At 41.4% G+C, this 24,969-nt stretch overlaps 2 protein-coding genes and 1 non-coding gene across 3 annotated transcripts in view; 2 read left to right on the forward strand and 1 right to left on the reverse strand.

Moving 5' to 3' along the window:
- The first annotated feature begins 103 nt into the window (after positions 1 to 103).
- Positions 104 to 9,320, forward strand: LOC120048225 (transmembrane protein 41B-like). Its single transcript, XM_038994017.1, has 7 exons — positions 104 to 348; positions 1,209 to 1,326; positions 1,893 to 2,021; positions 6,429 to 6,522; positions 6,650 to 6,754; positions 6,944 to 7,082; positions 8,466 to 9,320. The coding sequence occupies exons 1-7, from the start codon at positions 246 to 248 to the stop codon at positions 8,633 to 8,635; spliced, it is 858 nt and encodes a 285-aa protein (XP_038849945.1). The 5' UTR covers positions 104 to 245; the 3' UTR covers positions 8,636 to 9,320.
- Positions 9,321 to 13,315: 3,995 nt separating this feature from the next.
- LOC120048230 (DENN domain-containing protein 5A-like) overlaps positions 13,316 to 24,969 on the forward strand; it is a 46,709-nt gene continuing 35,055 nt past the window's right edge. Inside the window, exon 1 of the mRNA XM_038994030.1 lies at positions 13,316 to 13,531. Within this exon, the coding sequence (XP_038849958.1) occupies positions 13,432 to 13,531 (100 nt within the window). The 5' untranslated portion in view covers positions 13,316 to 13,431. The remainder of the gene's footprint in view (positions 13,532 to 24,969) is intronic.
- Positions 23,721 to 23,775, reverse strand: LOC120057268. Its single transcript, XR_005477893.1, has one exon. It is a non-coding gene; the product is annotated as a U7 small nuclear RNA (small nuclear RNA).

Here is a 24,969-nt window from a genome sequence, read left to right on the forward strand (position 1 = left end):
TAAACACTAAACTCTGTGCTGCTGTAACATTGTTTTGGAAATGCAGGGTGCCCCATGGTGGCACTGTGGGGAAAAGGTAGAGAAACAAACTCAGAAAAGGTGAAAGGTTGTGGGAATGTGTCAATTTGCTAGTCGCCGGTTGACAAAGTGGTCTCTCGTCTCTTACTTTCAACTTTGACATTAGTCCGGTGTATTACACCCGAGGTCGGTGTAGCTAGATCGATATCTTAATTTAATAAGCGGACATGGCCAAGAAACGAAGAGAAAGACGAGAGGCCGATAGTGTTTCGTCAGTAACGTTACACGAGGAACCGAAGACAAAATTTAACGAGGCACAAACCCTCAAAGGTATGTATAGCTAACGTTAGATAACGAAGTTGCTATACCGGCTAACTGGCTAGTATAGCTAGTTAATTTACTTGTGTTCTTCTAATTGATTAGCTAACGTTAAGATACATTACTGTTTATATGATGTGGTAAATGTCTCGTTAAATAATGTTGCTAGCCGGCTTGATAACCAGCCAGATGATTGTGAAATGCGGATATGCTGTTGTCAGTCAGCGTTAGCTAACTCACAGCTGATTATCAAGAATTAGAAGTTGCTTGCTTTCAAGGCTGGAGGTGGTATGACGGAGTTGAAGCACAGACAAAATGGGTTAGTTACCAGTATCTTTGGTTGAAATTCACATGATCAGGTTAGTAACTTAGTAGCTTGCTATCTATCCAGCCACTGTCAGGGGCCATACCCAGTTTGACATTAAGTTACTAATGTTAATCAGTGTCAATGACAGAACTACTTGGATGAAGTCAGGAAAATATTAGTAGGCTAACCATGTAATGTTATTCTTATATAGATGGAGCAACACAATTATCATGACAGGATGTTACACAATACACACTTTATTTTTATTTATTTAACCTTTTTATTTAAATAAACAGATAAGCTTGGAGTCATGTGATAACATAGGCAGATGTATTCTAACTTTGATGAGGAACATATGTAGTCAGTTTCAAGGATTATATATCTTGAATGGTTTGACTACATAGCATGCTTCATGTACTCTGGGGAAATCAACCAGGAACTAGAACAACAAGTGAAGCAAGACATTACATGAGGCTTACTGCTGTTACAGAAGAATAGAGGCTTATCAAGATATTTATAATTTGCTGACTGTGTGTGCGCTATATAACTACTCCCCTCTCCACAGAGACTCAATACACTGGAGGGGGCTCAGCTCGCATGTCTCTCCTCATCCTGCTGTCTATCTTCACCTGCGCTGCTTCTGTCATGTACCTAGTGTACAGGAATTTCCCAGAGCTCAACGAGTAATTGTTCTTTGCATTTATCTTTCCAGCAAGCCGACCCATGTAGAAAGAGTTACAAAAGTTACAAATGTTGTACAAAAGTGAAACAGTCTACCAAATGGCATTCACCAGCCAAGTTAAATAATTTTATTCAAATGGTTCTCATCATTAGCTGTGATAACCGTTGATGGATTATTTTATGGAGCAAAAATGGATATGATTTTATAACGGAGCATTTTCTCAATTCAAACATTCCCCTGCAACTAGCCATCCGAGTTTAGAAGACACCTGGGACGTCCGAATAGAGAACAAAGAAAGTATCACCATGTAAAGGCTGTTCGGAAATCTGACTATTACAGATAAATAGGAGCCTGTTATCAATGATTATCACAGCTAATGATGAGAACCATTTGATTTAAATTGTCTACAGCCTAGTATGTCACACTCCAATAGAGACGGTCACGTTTTAATTTCTCTGTTTCTGTAAGTGTCAAAGCCCTTGCACACAGATTCACACACATTTGTATTTCATTTGTATCCACAACATTGTATGATGGTGAATTGATATCCACGTTTTTTCATTTCAGTGATGAGAGGGCTACTATTAAAATCCCCAAAGATATGGATGATGCTAAAGCCTTGGGCACTGTACTTTCCAAATATAAGGACACCTACTACACCCAAGTGTTAGTAGCCTACTTTACCACCTATATCTTGTATCCTTTTGGGTAGTAAATGTATTGCAAAGTTGTTAACTTTTGGAGGATTGAGTTACATACTTATTAGCTGTTTCAACATGCAACATGTCTGTGAGGCCCCCTATGTGGGTCAGCAGAGGAGAGTGACAGACTGGGAAGTGGACCAAGACAGGCTTTTGTTACTCTGTGATGGGCTTGTTGATTGCATCATCCCTAATCTCCACTACCTGGCTCTCGCATGCTCGGTCTCCCTCTCTCATTCATTATTTCCTTTGAATAAAGCAGCCAGCCAAGGCCATAGTAAAGGCATGGGCTTGCCTCTGGATAATGAATGGAGAAGTAGGAGGTGGGGGTACAGTGGGCTTTGATCCTTGAGTATTAATTCAGGCAATTCTTGTGTGTTCACAACAACCACAGAGTGCAGTACATTTTCCTTCATTTTATGACAGGAGAAGATAGATTAAATCAGACATGGACATGCAGTTAAAGTTGAACTGTAAGTTTATCAGTACAGTAGGTTCTAAGGACTTTGTTTCCACCCACAGCTATTTGCAATAGAAACTCTGTTCCAGCTTTGTCAATTGCACTTCAGACAGACATTACGGGCAGATAGAATTATCCGCTATAAAAGAGGAGAAAAACATGGTCCGATGCATTTTATGGTCCCACCTCATATGTAAACATTATCCATCTTCAGAGCACATTTTATGAAGAATATGAATAAACACTGCACAGTATGAACTATGAATACAAATGCAGTATCATGCCTGATGTTTCCTACCCTGCTTCTTCTGCTAGTTTGCCTAATCTCTTTCCGCTCCACTGTCTTGGCACATATTAATGCATAGTGTCTGTGCGCTGGCCAGCATGTGCTAACAGCACAAGGACTGGACCAGCTGACCAGGCCCCATCCACTGTCTGATGTGTTGCCTTGTAGTTTTACTGGTAAATAAATGTTTGATATCCTGTCTGAGAAATGCTTTGCCCACAACATGGTAAAGGTCAGCAACATTACCAGTAAAACTACAAGACAACACATGTTGTGGGCAAAATATTTCTCAGACAGGATATCAAACATTTATTTACCAGTAAAACTACAAGGCAATACATCCCAGACAGTGGCTGGGGCCTGGTCAGCTGGTCCAGTCCTTGTGCTAACAGCACATACTGGCCAGAGCACAGACACTATGCATTAATATGTTCCTAGAGAGTGGAGGGGAAAGAGATTAAGTAAACTAGCGGAAGAAGACATGAGACCGCATTTGTATTCATAGTTCATACTTGGCAGTGTTAATTCATATTCATCAAAATAAATGTGCTCTGAATATGGATGATGTTTACATATGAGGTGGTACTATAACATGCATCGGACCATGTTTTTCTTATCTTTTATAGCGGATACTTCTGCACAAATTAGTTCTGCAGCCAGATCTATAATAAACTGGCACTGTATGCTACTACAGTGGAGTATATCTTAACTATACTGAACAAAAATAGAAACGCAACATTTAAAGTGTTGGTCACCTGTTGTATGAGCTGAAATAAAAGATCCCAGAAATGTTCCATATGCACAAAAATCTTATTTCTCTCATTTTGTGCACAAATTTGTTTACATCCCTGTTAGTGAGCATTTCTCCTTTGCCAAGATAATCTATCCACCTGACAGGTGTGGCATCAAGAATCTGATTAACAGCATGATCAATACACAGGTGAACCTTGTGCTGGGGACAATAAAAGGTCACTCTAAAATATGTAGTTTTGTCACACAACCCAATGCCACAGATGTCTCAAGTTGAGGGAGCATGCAATTGGCATGCTGACTGTAGCAATGTCTACCAGAGCTGTTGCCAGAGAATTGAATGTTAATTTCTTTACCTTAAGCTGCCTCCAATGTCATTTTAGAGAATTTGTCAGTACGTCCAACCGGCCTCCCAACCGCAGACCACATGTAACCACGCCAGCCCAGGACCTCCACACCCGGGTTCTTCACCTGCGGGATCATCTGAGACCAGCCACCCGGATAGCTGATGAAACAGTGGCTTTGCACAACAGAATCATTTCTGCACAAACTGTCAGAAACCGTCTCAGGGAAGCTCATCTGCGTGCTTGTCGTTCTCACCAGGGTCTTGACCTGACTGCAGTTCGGTGTTGTAACCGACTTCAGTGGACAAATGCTCACATTCGAGGGCCACTGGCATGCTGGAGAAGGGTGCTCTTCACGGTTGACTCCCAGTTTCAACTGTACTGGGCAGATGGCAGACAGCATGTATGGCGTCGTGTGGCCGAGCGGTTTCCTGATGTCAACGTTGTGAACAGAGTGCCCCATGGTAGCGGTGAGGTTATGCTATGGGCAGGCATAAACTACGGAAAACAAAAACAATTACATTTTATTGATGGCAATTTGAATGCACAGAGATAGATACCGTGACGAGATCCAGAGACCCATTGTCGTGCCATTCATCTGCCGCCATCACCTTATGTTTCAGCATGATAATGCACGGCCCCATGTCGCAAGGATCTGTACACAATTCCTGGAATTTGAAAATGTGCCAGTTCTTCCATGGCCTGCATATTCACCAGATACAGTGGGGCAAAAAAGTATTTAGTCAGCCACCAATTGTGCAAGTTCTCCCACTTAAAAAGATGAGAGAGGCCTGTAATTGTCATCATAGGTACACTTCAACTATGACAGACAAAATGAGAGAAAAAAAATCCAGAAAATCACATTGTAGGATTTTTAATGAATTTATTTGCAAATTATGGTGGAAAATAAGTATTTGGTCACCTACAAACAAGCAAGATTTCTGGCTCTCACAGACCTGTAACTTCTTCTTTAAGAGGCTCCTCTGTCCTCCACTCGTTACCTGTATTAATGGCACCTGTTTGAACTTATCAGTATAAAAGACACCTGTCCACAACCTCAAACAGTCACACTCCAAACTCCACTATGGCCAAGACCAAAGAGCTGTCAAAGGACACCAGAAACAAAATTGTAGACCTGCACCAGGCTGGGAAGACTGAATCTGCAATAGGTAAGCAGCTTGGTTTGAAGAAATCAACTGTGGGAGCAATTATTAGGAAATGGAAGACATACAAGACCACTGATAATCTCCCTCGATCTGGGGCTCCACGCAAGATCTCACCCCGTGGGGTCAAAATGATCACAAGAACGGTGAGCAAAAATCCCAGAACCACACGGGGGGACCTAGTGAATTACCTGCAGAGAGCTGGGACCAAAGTAACAAAGCCTACCATCAGTAACACACTACGCCGCCAGGGACTCAAATCCTGCAGTGCCAGACGTGTCCCCCTGCTAAAGCCAGTACATGTCCAGGCCCGTCTGAAGTTTGCTAGAGAGCATTTGGATGATCCAGAAGAAGATTGGGAGAAGAAACCAAAAGAGAACTTTTTGGTAAAAACTTTGTTTGGAGGACAAAGAATGCTGAGTTGCATCCAAAGAACACCATACCTACTGTGAAGCATGGGGATGGAAACATCATGCTTTGGGGCTGTTTTTCTGCAAAGGGACCAGGACGACTGATCCGTGTAAAGGAAAGAATGAATGGGGCCATGTATCGTGAGATTTTGAGTGAAAACCTCCTTCCATCAGCAAGGGCATTGAAGATGAAACGTGGCTGGGTCTTTCAGCATGACAATGATCCCAAACACACCGCCTGGGCAACGAAGGAGTGGCTTCGTAAGATGCATTTCAAGGTCCTGGAGTGGCCTAGCCAGTCTCCAGATCTCAACCCCATAGAAAATCTTTGGAGGGAGTTGAAAGTCCGTGTTGCCCAGCAACAGCCCCAAAACATCACTGCTCTAGAGGAGATCTGCATGGAGGAATGGGCCAAAATACCAGCAACAGTGTGTGTGTGAACCTTGTGAAGACTTACAGAAAACGTTTGACCTCTGTCATTGCCAACAAAGGGTATATAACAAAGTATTGAGATAAACTTTTGTTATTGACTAAATACTAATTTTCCACCATAATTTGCAAATAAATTCATAAAAAATCCTACAATGTGATTTTCTGGATTTTTTTTCCTCATTTTGTCTGTCATAGTTGAAGTGTACCTATGATGAAAATTACAGGCCTCATCTTTTTAAGTGGGAGAACTTGCACAATTGGTGGCTGACTAAATACTTTTTTGCCCCACTGTATGTCACCCATTGTGCATGTTTGGGATGCTCTGGATTTAAGTGTACGACAGCATGTTCCAGTTCCTGCCAATATCCAGCAACTTCACACAGTCATTGAAGAGGAGTGGGACAACATTCCTCAGGCCACAAAATATTATAAATTGTTGCATCTTGAGTTTTTATATTTTTGTTTAGTGTATTTTTGTGACTGCATCCACAAGTGTGTGTGCACATACTGCTGTGTGTTCAACCCTTGAGCTGTATTCCTTGACGCTACTGACTCAGCCTCCAGACATTTGCGATCCCTGGATCCATCTTCCTCAGTATCCTGTCTGGTTATCTCTACCCCTTCCCCCTGGCTCTTTTCCTTGTCTGCCTGGTGAGTATACTATGGACAAAAGGAGAACTATGACTAATAATAGTGGTGACATTTACAAAATGTACTTTTACTCTGTAAACCAGACTCGGTTTACAAAATGTACTGCCTCTGTCACTGTGTTTTCCAGTGCTCTGGCCTGGGGGCTTCCTTCTGCTTCATGCTATCTTATCTAGTGGGGCGACCAGTGGTCTACAGATACCTGACAGAGAGAGTCCAGAAATGGTCCCAGCAGGTAAGACCTTTTGGAAGGAAAAACAGGTTATTTGGTACGTGAACAGTGTAGGAAGTTGTTGATATGAGAGTACAAGCAAACTTTTAACAATTTAGTAACACCCACAGAACAGTGGAGTCTTAGTAGGGGGCTAGTAGCCTCCAAGCCTTTCTGTGAATGACAGGTTCTGCTATCTGTTTTCAATTGCAGGTTGACAAGCACAGAGATCATCTCATCAATTACATCATATTTCTGAGGATCACTCCCTTTCTCCCCAACTGGTTCATCAACATCACCTCACCCATCATCAATGTGCCTTTGGGGTTCTTCTTCCTTGGTACTTTCTTTGGTAAGGCTAAGATATATCAAACTCCAGTATTTCCTTCTCAGTAGAAAACAGTGTTGATAGTGCTGCATTGTCTTTATTGCTGAGCTATTTTTGAATCTCTCATACCATTTAATACAGTGGTCACCAAACTTTTCTGAGTCAAGATCACTTTCGCAGTCAAAAAGCATGCTGAGATCTACTGCTCAGAATTCTTTTTTTACATTAACCTCACACAAACAGTTTTGTAGGAATGAGGTTTGGGCAGTAGGCCTAATACATTATCACAGCATATTGGCTATATGCTTGGCCTGCCAATATTGTTTATCTCAGACCAAATTATACTTCAAAACTCGAGCTTTGATAACAAAACAGATTAGTTGGTTTCGCACTTGTGAGGCACTGTGGAGCATGAATTTAAATAATTCGCTTTTTGATTTTACTGGACTGATGGTACCTGCGTCTGATGGTCAACGAGGTCAAATCACGATGTCGGTGATCTTCAGCTCGAAAAGTCGGAGCTCTAGAAAGATGCCAGAGATTCCGAGTTGGATGACCGGTCAAAACGATTTTTCCCAACCGCCTCTTACGGTCCCTGCTCTCTCCTTCCTTTCCTCCGGTGAGACTGACCAGAGAGAGGGGACACAGTCTTCCACCTAAGGGCGAAACTCGAGTCACACCGCATCTGCCTCATGCACAAATTCATGTTGTTCCTATGACCAGAGAATGTGAAATATTCCTTGATATTAAAATCGACACGACGAGCTGCTAATAAAAATAAAACGCAGAGCTATCGATACTTGGCTACTCATTCATTGCAGCTGAGCCCGAGCGGAAGTACGGAGAAGCGAGTTTTGTAATAGTGTTGAATAAAAACAGTGACAGTGCTGAATATAAACTTAAACATGAACTCACTCATAAAAACAGCAGCTCTTTGCTGTATTCGCTGACAGTCTCTCTGTGGACATGGTTTTAAAAGTTATTAAATCTTACATAGGCTAGTAGCCTATTAAACTTGGCTGTAGCCAGGGTTATGGAACTCTGCAGCCACGGTGATTTGAGCTATCCGATTGGGCAGTGCAATTTGAGCTATCCGATTGGGCAGCGCTGTAGGTGCACTCGATTTTGTCTCATATTTGCCGGTCGGCCGGGTAGACGGAGTTTGTCTCTTCAGACAAAATGGTTAAAAATGAACACTTTGCTTACCCGGTGCGCAGGGCTTTTGAATCAAGTGCATCTACGGTCAACAGCTCAACACGATATTAAAAAAAGGACCGCAAGCCTTTATAGTTTGCTGGCTTTTCGACAGAAATATTTGGTGATTGACTAGGAATGCCTTAGCTATGTGTTGTGTGTCTTACAATACTGACATCCTCCCTTATCTCTGACCTTATCTCTGACTGTCAGGAGTGGCCCCACCGTCCTTTGTGGCGATCAACGCTGGTACAACACTGTACAAACTGACGACAGCTGGGGAGGCAGTGTCCTGGAACTCTCTGATTGTGCTAGGTGTCCTGGCCATACTCTCTATCCTGCCTGTTTGCTTCCAGAAGAAACTGCAGCAGAAGATGGAGTAGGCACGAGACAACTCATCTGCCTGCCTGATCCCCCAGCCCATCCCTTGGCTCAGGAATGGTACACCCCGCTCTCACTCACATAGTCCTGTCTGTTGCTGTCCCGCACACCTGCTGAGGTTGCTGTGGAAACATTGCTTTTGGTCCAACCCTGACTCCTGTGTCCAAAACATGTGGTGGTGGCCACCTCAACTTTGTGCTCTACAAAGGACTAACTGGCCTCTGCTCATCCTCGGGTTTGTTCTCCCATTTTTGTTAAATGTTGCTTGCCTGTAAAACGATTTAAGAAAGGATACAGAAAACATCAGGCATCTGTCTTTAATATTGTTTTAATCACAATGGTTCTCACAAGTTCAAGCTACACTTCCCTCCTTTGTATGTCTTGAACCATGTTTTGAATTGATTTAATCTCTTAACCTGTGTGATATGGGTGACGTCAGTTCAGTGTTTTTGATTTTCACAAAATTTTAGGACTATTGTTATGACTGTTTTATACACTGGTTAGAATGTGAGCATATTAAATAATTTAGAATGTTCTTTCATTTGAAGATATTGTTAACACACCACCCTAAAATGATCTGTGTGCCATCAATGTTGACATGAAAAATATGCATATGAACACATAGTAAGATAAATATGAATCTCTTGATGCTTTTGTTGGGCCTATCAGTAAACATATGAAACGGCATATCAAGTATTGAAAACTAGTGTTTTGTATAATCTTATTTTATATTTGTTCTACTAATGGTGCTGAGACTCCCTCTCTGCCTGTGTGCTCTCCCTCGTGTGTGTCACCAGTCCAAATGTTCTGCCAGTTGAGAAATGCAGTAGTGGATGACCCAGCTGTGCCCTTTGCAAAGCTACCAATTAGATTTTTGGTTGTTCATGCTTTTCCCAGGTGTTAGTGATTTCACACTGCTACTTCATGTTCAGTGCCTTCAGAAAGTAGTCACAATCCTTGACTTTTTCAACATTTTGTTGTGTTACAAAGTGGGATTAAAATGGATTTAATTGTAATAGTTTTGTCAATGTTCTACAAAAAATACTCTGTCAAAGTGGAAGAAAAATTCTAACATTTGTAAAAATAAAACACTAATATACGCTACATGACCAAAAGTATGTGGACATCTGCTCGTCGAAGATCTCATTCCAAAATCAAGGGCGTTAATATGGAGTTGGTCCCCCCTTTGCTGCAGTCGGTGTTCCAATTCATCCCAAAGGTGGTTAATGGGGTTGAGGTCAGGGCTCTGTGCAGGCCAGTCAAGTTCTTCCACACCGATCGTGACAAATAATTTCTTTATGGACCTCGCTTTGTGCACAGGGGCATTGTCATGCTAAAACAAGAAAGGACTTTCCCCACACTGTTGCCACAAAGTTGGAGGCATAGAATTGTCTAGAATGTCATTGTATGCCGTAGTGTTTAGATTTCCCTTCACTGGAACTAAGGGACCTAGCCCGAACCATGGAAAACAGCCCCAGACCATTATTCCTCCTCCACCAAACTTAGTTGCATTGGGGCAGGTAACTTCTCCTGACATCCGCCAAACCCATCCGTCGGACTGTCAGATGTAGAAGCGTGATTGATCGCTTCAGTGTATGCGTTTCCAGTGCTCCAGAGTACAATGGCGGCGAGCTTTAAGTGAAAACTGTAACTAGGCATCTCAGAAACATTAAATGTTGTCTTGGTTAGCAACTCCCGTGTATATTTGGCGTTGTGTTTAAGGTTATTGTCCTGCTGAAAGATGAATTTGTCTCCCAGTGTCTGTTGGAAAACAGACTGAACAAGGTTTTCCTATAGGATTTTACCTATGCTTTACTCTATTCCGTTTCTTTTGATCATAAACTCCCTAGTCCTTGCTAATGACAAGCATACCCATAACATGATGCAGCCATGTTGAAAATATGAAGTGGTACTCAGCGATGATGTTGGATTTGTCCCAAACATAATGCTTTTTATCCAGGACATAACGTTAATTTCTTTGCCACATTTTTTAGTAGTTTTACGTTCGTGCCTTATTGCAAACAGGATACATGTTTTAGAATATTTTATTCTGTATAGGTTTCCCGCTTTTCACTCTGTCAATTAGGTTACTATTGTGGAGTAACTACAATGTTGTTGATCCATCTCAGTTTTCCCTTATCATAGCCATTAAACTCATGGTGAAATCCCTGAGCGTTTTCCTTCCTTCCTTTACACCATCCAAAGTGTAAGAACTTCACCATGCTCAAAGGGATTCAACGTCTTTTTATTTTTTTAACACATCTACCTACCAATAGATGCCCTTTGTGAGGCATTGGAAAACCTCCCTGGGCTTTGTGGTTGAATCTGCATTTGAAATTCACTCCTTGATTCAGGGACCTTACAATTATATGTATGTGTGGGGTACAGAGTTGAGGTAGTCATAAAAAAAAAACATGTTAAACACTATTATTGCACACAGAGTGAGTCCATGCAACTTATTGTGACTTGTTGAGCACATCTTTACTCCTGAACTTATTTAGGCTTGCCATAACAAAGGTGTTGAATACTTATTGACTCAAGACTATTCAGCTTTTCATTTTTTATTAGTTTGTAAACATTTCTAAAAACATAATTCCACTTTGACATGATGAGTTATTTTATGAAGGGCAGTGACAAAAAATCTAAATAGAATACATTTGAAATTCAGGCTGTAACACAAGAAAATGTGAAAAAGAGTCCAGGGGTGTGAATACTTTCTTAAGGCACTGTATATATTTCTTAGAATCCAACCTGTATGTATCTGTTGGTGTGATGCCTAATTTGTACTATAGTTTGGGTGCTTTGATGTGATTGGAGTGATTTTTACTTAGACTTACCTGATGTCATTATATGAATTCTCTGCTGCTGTGAAACCTTCTGGTTGTATCTAGAGGTTGATGCAGTGAATGTGCACTTGGGCAGTCTTACTGTTGATGTTTCTTCAAAGTCCATGTCTCAAGCACTGTCCACTCTTCTGCATCTGAGATCACTCATTATTTATGAAAATTGATTTATATTGATTTATATATTTGGATTATTAATGGTCTTACTTGGATCAGCGTTTTAATCCACTAAAGAAACCCTTTCTGAGCATGAGAAAATACATCTCATTTGTTAGTATTTAATTACCTGAATTAATTTGTGTGGCCACTTAGCATATCTAAGGCTGTGTTTACACAGGCAGCCTAATTCATTTTTTTCCCTCTCACACTAATTGGTTTTTTTGACCAGTCACATCAGATCTTTTCTAGGAGCTGATCTGATTGGTCAAAAGACCAATTGCTTATAAAATAGATCAGAATTAGGCTGCCTGTATAAAAGCAGGCTAAGTGCTTCATATTTATATGTAATGGCCACTTTGGCTGTGTTGACACAGGCAGCCCAATTCTGATCCTTTTTTTTTTTACCACTAATTGGTGTTTTGACCGATCAGCTCTTTTGCCAATAATTGGTCAAAAGATCATAACTGTTCTGCCTGTGTAAACACAGCCCTACTGTTTCCAAATCCTGCTGTAACCCATCAATTTCATGACCTGTTTCATGTGATTTAGTTGTGCTTATTACTATCACATTATTATTTGTTCACCCAATTTGATATCAGAAGTAATTTTGGGAAATTCATTGACACATATTTGCAATAACTGTTTAAAAGTCCCCAGTAGTTTTATCCCATTTTTAAAGATCACTGCAATATTAGGGTGTTACACATGTTTCTTATTACAACTTTCCAACATTTGTTGATTTTCATGCGGAGAATATTGAGAATATCTGCGCTGGCTTGGATGATTCTTGGTGTGTTTCCATTCATTACATTTGTCATCTTTACAGTATTAAGTTGTGCAAACTGATAATATATTGCAATATGACCTGTGTTTGTAAATTATATTAATTCTTGTACATCTTTTTGTCCAAGCTAATGAATGTTGGTTTATTATTAACATGTTTATTTTGAAATCATAAAAAATATTCTGTACTTTTTTTCTCACTGTCTGGTAAATGATTGGAATATGAGAATGTGAATCTAATGGCAAAGTTCTGCATGTTTTTACCGTCACTTTTCACCACATGGTGGAGCTCTTTGTACATGTCTACAGAGTTCAACCCCACAGTTGTTTTAACTTATTTGACTTTAACTATTTATCAAGTAGGACAACATTTTTCTTATGATTTAATGAAATATATTCAAAATTGTGCATCAGATAACGTTTATTTTACATGTTTTTCCTGTTTCTGACACCTACTTCTCCTTATCTGTGCCTTGAATACTCAAATAGAATACCTATTACTGTATGTGCATTACAACTATGGTATTACATGTGTATTACATGAATACAATTGTTCAGGCTAAAATGGTGAAATTAAAGTTTGCATTCAGTTGTACACTGGATGGTCTTGGCTACAGTGGAGTAAGAATACTATGGCTCAGGTTCATTATATGTGCAATAAGGCCTATTTAATGCTTCATTTCTATAGCATTATTATTATAAAGGAGAGCATTTTACAAGAGAAATACTTAACTCAGGAACTGAAGGGTTAAGTGCATAACGTAATCTGTAAGGAGTTCGCACATGCTCAGTGTGTTCCCTCTACGCAGAGGTAATGCAAGGGTTTGAGAAGATCTGAGACCGATGAAAACAGCTGTACTTGAAGACCCATAATGCATTTCGGCTGGCATTCTGTTCTGATTTTCAGGCTTTGCAGTACATCCACAATGGCTGCGCGAAATCACTACGCGATCCTTTAATATGCACCCAACTGAAAAAGCAGAGGAAAAGGGTACAACGGGACCAGTCTCAAAATGACCACCGGCTTCAGCTCGAATTCATGTCGATTCGCAGATTATTTTGTTATCTGCGGACTTGACACTGAAAGCGGGCTTGAACCAGATGAACTGTCAGGTAAGTGTCGGGTACGGGCTGGTGGACCAATAAGAATAATTCTGCATGGTTTATAATGTCTTTCCTAGCTTATGTTTCTTTTATATAGATTTTAGAGTACAATATTATATTAATGTTTAAACAATAAAAACATGACAGTTTATTTATAATGAGGTTGAAAACGGGTAATACTGTGTACATCAATAAGTAGGACGGCACATCAGTGTTGTTCATACAAGTTACTATAGTCTACTTTTCCATTTTATGTTATGACGTTACGTTAAGTCGTTTAGAATGGATTATTCCAATAAATGTTGTTAGCTTGAAATGCTCGAGAACTGTAGGCCGTCGATGTTCCATAGCCCAGCTGTAATTAAAGACAACGAAAAACTGTTCATGGATTAATCTCCTCCTGAGTATAGCCAGCACTCATTAGGTGGTCAAAAGCAGGACAGACACACATTTACATACGTAGATCAGTGACCTTGATTGGCTGTTTCAGACCTCACCAGAATAAGACATATTTCTATTTCTACAATTTGTAAATAATAGGGATGTTTCCCCTATCAGTAGTAAATTGATATTACCATACTGTCAATGGTAATTACACATGTATAAACAAGCATATATATACAAGCAGGCTAGGCCAAAAATAGCTACATCCAAGAAGCACATATGATTTCTTAGTTGTTTATCACATCTGAACGATTTGATTGATTCTCCACTGCCTTCTTACACATTTACCCTCAGTGATAGATTTAAATGAATTGATCAATGCATGGCAGAAAGCAGAGTGCAGAAAACAGAGTGAAACTGGGGGTATCAAGGACCATAAGGTTCTCCCTGGGGGGGGGCAGAACGCTGAATATGACAGGATGATGTCATTATTAGACTGAGAGGCCTGCTGTTTATTGGGAGTGCCATGGGTCTGGGGGAGATGAAGATGGTATGATACAAAAAGCAGTTGTGTATGTGGGGGGGAGAGAAAGTGAACTCTTCCTGAGCTCAGGGTGGTGGGATAGTTGTGTATGAGTTTGAAAAGAAGTGAAACTGGTGTGGGTGTACCTGAAGATGCTGATCTTCGTTTTCTTGTCAACAACAATCATGTTTAGGGAAGGAACTTTATTTTTTTTGGTAGCCTAAGGTCTAAGGATATGTAAGTATGTGCATTTCCCTAAACTCAACTGTTACTTTACAATCAAGTTTTCTTCTGTAACATCACCTCCTGTTTATGAATATGTACAAATCAGAACAATCATTTATTATACTGCAGAGACATTTTTGTTAGTCTCGCAGGTGGTCTCAATCATGAATCAGCACAATTTTATTTTGTGTGTGTGTGTGTGTTGCTTATCATGAAGGGGCATTTTTTTGAAGGAGGGATGGACATATCTTTAGATAACACACGCACAAGATCTCTCTTATGCAAATTTACTTAACACATCTGATGAGATAAATTATTAACAGTATTTTTTAAAAGCTTGTCGCAAAGACACGTTTCCTTCCTCTCAGTGTAAAAGTGGAAGTAGAATCTTTTACAGAAATCAGTCAAAGATGTGTTCACTTCTCTGTTGTTTATCTTGAGAGAATTATGCTATTCAGATTCTTATCATGATTGTCTCCTCTCCTCGAGTACCTGCCTCTCTAATGAGATAGAGACCAGCTGGTGAAAGTAAAAGGAGGATTCCTGGAAGCATATCATTCAAAACATATTCTACATAAAACACACAGAGGTGTTCATCAGGAGATTGCATGTCATTCAGTAATTCGTCAATCTAGGAAGAGTGAATTAGACAAATAATGGTGGTCCTCTGACCAGAGATTAGACTGTAGAAGACTAGAGGTTATCCTGTAGGTTCCATACTTGGCCTTCATGTTTTCTCCTGCAGTGACTCACTCAGACAATGGAAAGCCTTTTTGGGGGCTAAGGGTGCTGTTGGCTGAGTTGATATGGGATGAGGAATTTGTCCTCTTTGCCATTCCATGCATAGTTCCAGGGCCATGAGTGCACTGCTGAGACTTGTACCACGGTTTGGTGTAATGGTACGATAGGCTCTTATTAGACATGCTTGTTACAGACCGTTTCCTGAGTCTGCCAGCCACATCTAAAGGAATTAAAGCTGTTGGCCTGTCAGATATCTCAAGCTGTGTGTTTTATGTAGAATATATTTTGAATGATATGCTTCCAGGATTCCTCCTCTTGTAAGATTGGATCAGCGAATAGGAAGTGACTGCATGCCTGGCGGGGATTCTGAATAGTGAAGACTGCCTAGGGCCAGACCCCGATGTAATCTTCCTCATTGTGGTCAAGGATCAACGGGGTAGGTTATAATGGTTAGGGAGCATCTTGTCTAATCAGAGAGGATTAAAATACATCACATTTTCCCTCCTGCTTTTTTAGCTAGATCTTACTAGCTGACAAAAAACGCTATTACAATGTTACTGCAATGTCGTAGCAAGCAGACAATACACTAGCAATGTTGTGAGTGTACAACTCTCTATGGGGTGTTGCCACGTCACTGAGACATTGTATGAATGTCTGTGAAAAGTTAATCCCTGTGAGTATATTTGTGAATCTCCTCCAGCTGTACACACAAGGCTGTTAGCGTTGGCCTTCCTAAACCTCTGATGTGGTGAGGTGTCGTGATTGACTAGTGAGTGAGAGTAGATAAGCAGGGTTAAGGTGTCTAAGCTTCCTACAGCCTGGCCTCTGTTCTGCTGCTCACCGACTGACTGCAGAGACTGGCTCGTGACAGAGAGTGTGGACACGTACAATGCTGCCCCTCTGAAAGCTTTACAGTTTATTTCTGGATCAATTGCTCACCACAAATTGTGATTTTTCAACCATCTCTCTGGGCCTTAAGTCACTCTCCCCTGACCTCTACTTCCCATCTCATCTCCCTACTAGTCCACTGTTATGGTCTGCAAACAAATATACCATTCGCACATTTCCACTGAAGATTTACCTCACTGTTTTACCAAAAAGGCTCAGACTTTTCTGTTTCCATCTACGCAAGCCGGCCCCCGGGTCTCACTGGGCATAGCTCTTGCAGACCTTCTCTGACTTGGGGCCAAGCCCAGGGTATTTTTCATTTTAATTTACATAACAATGGCTACTGTGGCCTTTTAACACCTTCTCACAAGGCAACTGTCTTGATGATGCAGAGGTTGTTGGTTCTGCTCGTTACAAATCTTTAGTGTCACATTCCTGATGGAAACACATAAGTCTCATTGGAAAAGCACCTCTCCCTCTCTCTACAGTAGATATCCATGGAGTATGTATCCTCTTAGGGAGTATGTATCCTCTTCGAGAAACAAGGCCTTTAGATGGTTACATGAATGCTTTCTCATGCAGCTATTTTGGTATCTCTTGATAATGCCCTCCACCACAACTATACTCTGTGGAGATACTGCAAGCAGTACGGTTCCTGCCGTGCGCAGGCTATGTGTTCTCGGTATGAACTTCCTGCTGCCCCTCTCGTTCTCAGGCTGCTGAGACTCAGTTAGCGCTAGCAGAGCTGCTTCATATACGGTAGCAGCGGTGAGTGGAGGAGCTCTTCTTCTCCCTGGCAGACTGAAGGACTCACGTGCACACAGCAAATAGACAGCCCAGTGCAAGCTGCTCTCACTGACCAATCAAAGGAGATTATGGGTGTCATGTGTTTAGTGGACTGAGCAAGCTTCGAGCTGCAGTCTCTATGCAATTCGTCTGTGCTGTTAGTGAGTGTGTCGACTAAAGGTGTCCGCATGCTTTTCAGCCGAAACACCTCGGAAGAGTTTGTGCATATATCATGACAACATTTTGTGACGTTTTTGTTCGTATTTGACACCCGTAAGGCTTTTTTTGGCTGTTCGGGCACACAACATTTTTACTTGAGGGAAGCCGAAGTCGGTAGCCAAAGTCTACGCCCCTTCGTCGGTGATTGGTCAACAGTAGGGATTCTTCAATAAAGTCTTTGTTGTCATTCAATGAGCGACGACTTGTTTTCATGCACATTTTTCATTGAGAAACACTGCACCAAACATCTTAGTTGGATGTAAAATTGTGCGGCTAACATCTCCTCGGCAAAAACGTCAAAACTAATGACAGATTTCTTGAGTTATTTTAGATTAATTCGGACTATTTTGACGAAGTGTAGACTTGCTACAACTTCTCAAAATGGACAAACTATTGCCGCTTTTTTCTTGTTTTTCAAGTGTTTTTTTATGGGAGTATGCGAGCACACTCGTTCAGTTCGGCTAGCCGAGTTTGGCTAGGCACTAACCTAATTGAAGCATGCTGACACCTTAAGAAACATTAAGAAACACAATTAAGGTAGTGTGGTCCATGATGCAGGCTCAGTTATCACCCCTCAAAATCTGCTGGGATGTTTGTTGGAGAAAGAGGGGCTTGTCCATACGCTGATCTGGCAGTTTCACTTCAGGTGAGCAGAAGCCTTGTGAAATCATAAGAAACCCCACAATTCATGTCACTTGTGAACACAAGCTGATTTATCAGTTTTACAGAGTTGTTTGAGTCACACTGGTCTTTCCATGGCTTGTGTTCTGACTCAAACGGTAAAGTCAGGCAGTCAGGATGGATGGGGCTTTCCAGATAGCCCTTTCTCTGATCACCACCAATGATAGGAGGAGGTTTTAGTGGTGAATTGAACAGCTGTGCCTAACTGACAGCTGTCACTCACCCTGTCCTTCTCAGGCAGTTTTCTGTAATGTGAATAGAGACTACACTGTACAGTATGTTTGTATTGGTTCACAGAGCCCATATATCCATACAGGAAACCTCCGTCATCTTTCTCCAAGACACTGTCCCTTATTGGATTACACCACCAGGACTTAAAACAGATGTGTCCTTTAGAGGGTTATTTGTCTTAAGTACCGGAACAGGAGTCCGCCTGGAGATATAGGCCTAGCAATGTTCTGTAACAGTTGGACCCCAACACTGTATCACTGTACTGACTATGTTCTATTATAAGAGTTCAAGCCCCCATAATGAGCAGACATTGTGACTTGCCAAAGGACATCCATGTTAGAGGAGAATGATTCGAGTGTCTCTAAGGGAAGTATAAAAAATGTCTTCCAATGTAGAAATTGAAAAAGCTGTCAGAAAAAAAGCATATTTCACTTTCATAAGGGGGCTCTGACTGTCAACGTGTTGACGTTAGGAATATGGGGACTGAGGGTAGAAATGATAAGGCCTGAGGTGAATGGGGATGAGCTGTCTGTCTCAGAATGCCTCTGTGCTGTGACCAGTGCATGATTAGCCCCTCCAGATTATGAGCTCTGACAGGGGAACAGAAACCCACTCTCTCTCTATCCACTGCCTAAACATGGCCTGAAGCTTTCCTCTGTAGAGCACTGCATTTCCTTGTGTCCCCCCCACAAAGAGACAAGATAGTCATCGGCCCCCTCTCCCATTTTCTCTTTGATTTTTAATAGATTTTTGTGCACAAAGCTTCTTAAGACTGTTTTTTTTTGTTTTTTTCATGGAACTCCCTTTGTCCTCTTCTTTTCGTTTCAATATGCTGAAGTTATTATGGTCCAAAGCTGTGTGATCTCCAGTAAGTACTCTTCATATCCAATAAGACAGACTAGTAATTATTAAATGTGATCCGTTCCAAGGCAACATGGACAGAGGTCTCATAATTTTTTGCCGTGTCACGATCACAATATATATATTTTTAAACGATTTAACTAATCAGCTAATATCTCTCTCCATCAGTATGCCATGCACATGCTATAATCTTTTCATGACACTGACTTTGCCATCAGGGGGCAGTTATATCACTCGCTGCAGCAGCCAAAACGTGGCAAACTTGATGACAAAACCCTCCTTTATGCGACAGTGTTGGGGTGCAGGGTGAGACTAGATTAGCATATGTATTAGGGGCCAGGCTGACGTGATTGGCTGGCTACAATTTGGTCCTGCTGAGTACATGGGGACAGGCAGCTGACACAACCCACCCACACACACTCACTCTGAGCGCCCCCCCCCCCCCCCGCACTATTCAAATGCTAACATCCCTTGAGTTTCCCAGACACCCCCTCTCTTTAATCTCTCAGTTAATGACATCACTATAAAGCCTCCCGCACATGCTCAGTGTTTGTCTGCACTCATATTCACTGCCTATTAATAATTCATAGGTGTGTTAAAGGAACTCAAGTCCTAAGGAAGTTTCCTCAGGCATCTTACAGTGTCTAACTAAATAGTGTTTAAGCAAATCTGTAACCCTGTGGAATTGAATAATGACTGTTGAGTGTGTTATACACATGGAAGTATAATTCAATAGGGGAAACAAGTGTGGGTGCCCTTAAAAATTTCGGGTGGCCCAGCTGGATCTCTCCTTTCTGTACTTTTATGTAATTCAAAATCACTTTTCGACTCGAGAAGTTGATACTGAGAAGAAGCCAAGCCATCCTTTATTGAGCAATACACATAATACTTCTCTATATTCTGAGATTATAAAAGGCAGATTTCTACACTGAACAAAAATATTTACGCAATATGTAAAGTGTTGGTCCCATATTTCATGAGCTGAAATAAAGGATCCCAGAAATGTTCCATACACTCAAAAAGCTTATTTCTCTCAAATGTTGTGCACACATTTGTTTACATCCCTGTTAGTGAGCATTTCTCATTTGCCAAGATAATCCATCCACCTGACAGGAGTGGCATATCAAGAAGCTGATTAAACAGCATGATCATTACACAGGTGCACCTTGTGCTGGGGACAATAAATGGCCACTCTAAAATGTGTAGTTTTGTCACACAACACAATGCCACAGATGTCCACATTTTTTGAAGTAGCGTGCAATTGGCATGCTGACTGCAGGAATGTCCACCAGAGCTGTTGCCAGAGAATTGAATGTTAATTTCTCTACCATAAGCCACCTCCAACGTCCATTTAGAAAATTTGGCAGTACATCCAACTGGCTTCACAATCGCAGACCATGTGTATGGCGTTGTGTGGGCGAGCGGTTTGCTGATGTCAATGTTGTGAACAGAGTGTCCCGTGGTGGTGGGGTTATGGTATGGGCAGGCATAAGCTACGGACAACAAGCATTTTTTATCAATAGCAATTTGAATGCACAAAAATACCATGACGAGATCCTGAGGCCCATTGTGAGGCCTGTTTTTATTTAAGGTATCTGTGACCAACAGATGCATATCTGCATTCCCAGTCATGTGAAATCCATAGATTGGGGCCTAATGAATTTATTTCAATTGACTGATTTCTTCATATGAACTGTAACTCAGTAAAATCTTGGAAAGTGTTGCATGTTGGGTTTATATTTTTGTTCAGAATACAGTATATATACATTCACTATGGGGTGTGCATGGTCCAAACATGCCTTGAGACCTCTCTGCAGTTCCTGACTCTGGATGTCAAAGCTCAAGTCATACAGAACTGAAATAAATCCTTCACATAAGGAAATCTGCCTTTAAATCCCAGGCAGAGTTCATGACTGGAGAAAAGCTTGTAGAATAAGCTAACTCTGCCCTCTCAGCACCCTGAGGTTCTCTCTATCTCCTCTGCTCCGCTCTGTGGAAACAGGAAGCCTTTCTTATAAAGGGGGTTAAGACGGCTGCACGGCAGAGGAGCAGATAGCGTTTTTACGAAAGCGATGATGCAGACTGACTCCCTCATTACCTCTTAGCCTGTCTGTCCATTTGATCTTAGCTCTGCTTCAGCTCTGCTGCTGAGGAGGCAGTCTGCCATGAAGAAAGGCTCATGCTGCTTCTGTTGAAAGGAAATGGAGACAATTCATTTTCAACATTGGTCACAGCCAGAGGTAAGCTGTGGCCAGGCCATGTTGAGTCACATGATCTGGATACTCCTCTGTTTGACAGGGAAAAGCAATGATTGGCTGCCACTGGGGAGCTGCTTCCTCAACAAACTATACTGGAAAGAGTTCAGTCTTTCATAAAGTTAGAGAAAACATGCTTTCAGTCCTACTCATCCTTTGGACTTGTCTCCCTTTGCCATTAAGCAAGATTTTTATAGAGTGTGTGAGTTGGTTCAGTGAAAAGGAGCACATTACCCATGTCTCCTTTACGACAAGTTTGAGAAGGTCATTCTGTACATGTCACCCCTGGTTACAGTGTCCATACAGTACATTTCTCTGTGGAAGCTACAAACCCTGAAAGCACTACCAGCAGCCAGACTGGAAATGCCAGATGAGAATGACAGTCTTTTCTGTTCACCCCCAGATAATGTTACGAAAAAGCCTAGCAAGACACTAGATAGTGTTTAGGGGCAGAGGATTCTTTCACGTTGCCACTAACTTTAACTGAATGCTACATTAATCTGTTCTTACACTGAACAAAAATATAAACGCAACATGTGAAGTGTTGCTCCCATGTTTCATGAGCTGAAATAAAAGATCCCATAAATTTCTCTCAAATTTTGTGCACAAATTTGTTTACATTCCTGTTAGTGAGCGTTTCTCCTTTGCCTACATTATCCATCCACCTGACAGGTGTGGAATATCAAGAAGCTGATTAAACAGCATGATCATTACACAGGTGCACCTTTAGCCGGGGACAATAAAAGGCCACTCTAAAATGAGCAGTTTTGTCACACAACACAATGCCACAGATATCTCAAGTTTTGAGGGAGTGTGCAGTTGGCATGCTGACAGCAGGAATATTCACCAGAGCTGTTGCCAGAGAATTGAATGTTCATTTCTCTACCATAACCCCCATCCAACGTTGTTTTAGAGATTTGATTAAACCCCTAGATCCTCTACCCCTATCCCATTAATCTCTGCTCTGTCATGTTTTCTTATACTGCCGCCTTGTGGACATATTGCGCTGTGAGACGAGGCTGCTGGCCTCCCTCATCTTCATGTCAGTGTGACGTCTGATGTGGTGTAGTAATACCCCATAGGATAATCCATTGTCCTGAGAGGTGGGTTTGCTCTGAAGGCGCCTCATGCTCAAGAACATGGTGTCGTGTCGTGCACTTGATTGAGTTCAACGGCACGCCAGGTGGGTGGGGTTTGCGCTAAGGACCAATGGAATCGCTGCTAAAATTCAAACCCCATCCATCTGGCGGTCGCAGCAAGTTAAATCAAGCACCTTCTCTCCGGATGAAAGATGGGAACGCTCATGCCCATGGTGCTGGGGGATATGGATATAGTACTTGTCCTTAGAAGGCAGTAGTGTCTGTCTTCTTCCTCTGTTTCTTGTTTATGCACTTTCTCAGAAGTGTGCAGGTTTTTTGTTATCACGACCGTGTGTTATTGCTGTGGTGCAGCGTTGGGCATTTGTGTGTGGAATCCCAACAGGCCCAGTTAATGGAGTAGAAAAACACTCATGGGAGGGAGGCCTTGCTCTGAAGGCTGTGAATAACATGAAAATAAGCTGTGTGAATGAGCCAAATGGCCCATAGCTTTGCTGCCTTTTTGACTGGGCTCACTTAGTGAGAAGGTCATGGTGTCTTTGCTGCGATCGTTTTTTGATATGTTAGCGATGTCCGCATAAACATTCAGCTGTGATGATGACGAGCTGAGCATTCTGATATCTGAGGCATGAGGCATCCCTCTATCGCTGCTCTCCTGAGTCATTACATCCTCAGCTCAGTTGGCCGTGATGGCACCAGGCATGGTATGTAGGTTGAGCACAGGAGAGGGTCTGTTCTGGAGGCAGTCCCTGGCAAGCAAAGACTAGAGAGAGAGATCAGAGAGTCCAATGGTGGCAAGCTTTACACCACTCCAGCCGACGCTTTGTATTGCGTATGGTGACCTTGGGCTTGTGTGCGGCTGCTCTGCCATGGAAACCCATTTCATGAAGCTCCCGACGAACAGTTATTGTGCTGACATTGCTTCCAGAGTCAGTTTGGAACTCGGTAGTGAGTATTGCAACTGAGGACAGTGGCCTACTACTTGTGACTTTGGGTAGTCCATGGATGAGACCAGTACTAAGTCCATGGATGAGCATGTGTACTAAGCCTGCTGGCAGAGAAATAATGAATTCAGTGGCCCATGGCAGTGGCTTTTAACACCAACAAATGCATGTTAAACAAGAGTGTTAATTGATACCTTTTTTCTTGGCTATTAGGGGCCCTGCCTTAGACAGTATTCGGCAGTAACTACATAACAAGGAAAACCAGGCTAAACACTAATTTACACAGTGATGTATAGGCCTAGTGTTTTGAGGTGCATTACAGAGACTACTGACTTCTGTATCATATTCTCTTTAACATAGTTGTGGGGCTTCCTCACTGAGGAAACCTACTGGACAAATAGTAAAATAGCAAATTTTCCATACCTTTTAGGAAATGATGATATGGACGATATTTGGCATGTACGTTTCTCGGTCATGGGTGGCACACACTGGGATATGGGGGAGGGGAGTGGGTGGGGTAAATGCATTGTCCTATTTTCCCCCACATGATAACACTGAAGAGACACACACGAAGGTACAGACACATGCATACATTGTGATATTGTTGTATGGTGGTATTAAACATGTTGTATTGTAGATATGTATTGGTGTAATAATGTTATATGATGTACTTTTGTATCTTTTGTTGTATATGTAATGTAAGTGTTTTTATATAGTTTTGGACCCCAGGAAGAGGGATACCTAATAAGTAATACTGACCTGGCTGACACAGAGAGGAAGGGGCCAGTGCTTTCTGAACTGACCCTGACTCATTGTGACTTTGGCTATTCCATGGATGAGACCAGTACCGTGTGTGAGTAGGCATGTGTACCTGGCCTACTGGTAGAGAAATAATGAATTCAGTGACCTGTGACAGTGTCTTTTAAACACCCACAAATGCATGTTAAACAAGTGTTAATTGATCACTTTTTTCTTGGCTATTAGGGGCCCTGCCTTGTACAGTATTCAGAGCTAACTACATATTACTGAAAACCAGCCATAACACTAACTTACATAGATGTATAGGCCTAGTGTTTTGTGGTGCATTATATATGCTACTAATGTTCACATCATATTTTCAGTATTTATTCTTTAACCTTTCTAGGGCACACGTTCCGCTAGCGGAACCCCCCCCAACATTCCGCTGAAAAGGCAGCGCGCGAAATTCAAAAATATTTTTGAAATATGTAACTTTCACACATTAACAAGTCCAATACAGCAAATGAAAGATAAACATCTTGTTAATCTACCCATCATGTCCGATTTTTAAAATGTTTTACAGCGAAAACACAATAATAATTTACAAGTTAACATTTCTAATAAAATGTAGTAAAGATTCTAAATAATAAACAATTCAAACAATAAGCAATCAATCAACTTAAGTTAATGAAATGAGAAACTAACAAAAGACTAAAAAGAAATGCAGTCAATAAACAAAAACAGGTAACAATCAAACAGGTAACAATCATCAGGTTCCTAAACTTTTTTTATAATCAAATCAAATCAAAGCGCACTTTATAATGTTATTTTTTGCCATCATTGTAAGCCTGCCACACACACACTAAAATATACA

Source organism: Salvelinus namaycush, chromosome 1 (assembly GCF_016432855.1).
Source record: "Salvelinus namaycush isolate Seneca chromosome 1, SaNama_1.0, whole genome shotgun sequence".
NCBI classification, from domain to species: Eukaryota; Metazoa; Chordata; class Actinopteri; order Salmoniformes; family Salmonidae; genus Salvelinus; species Salvelinus namaycush.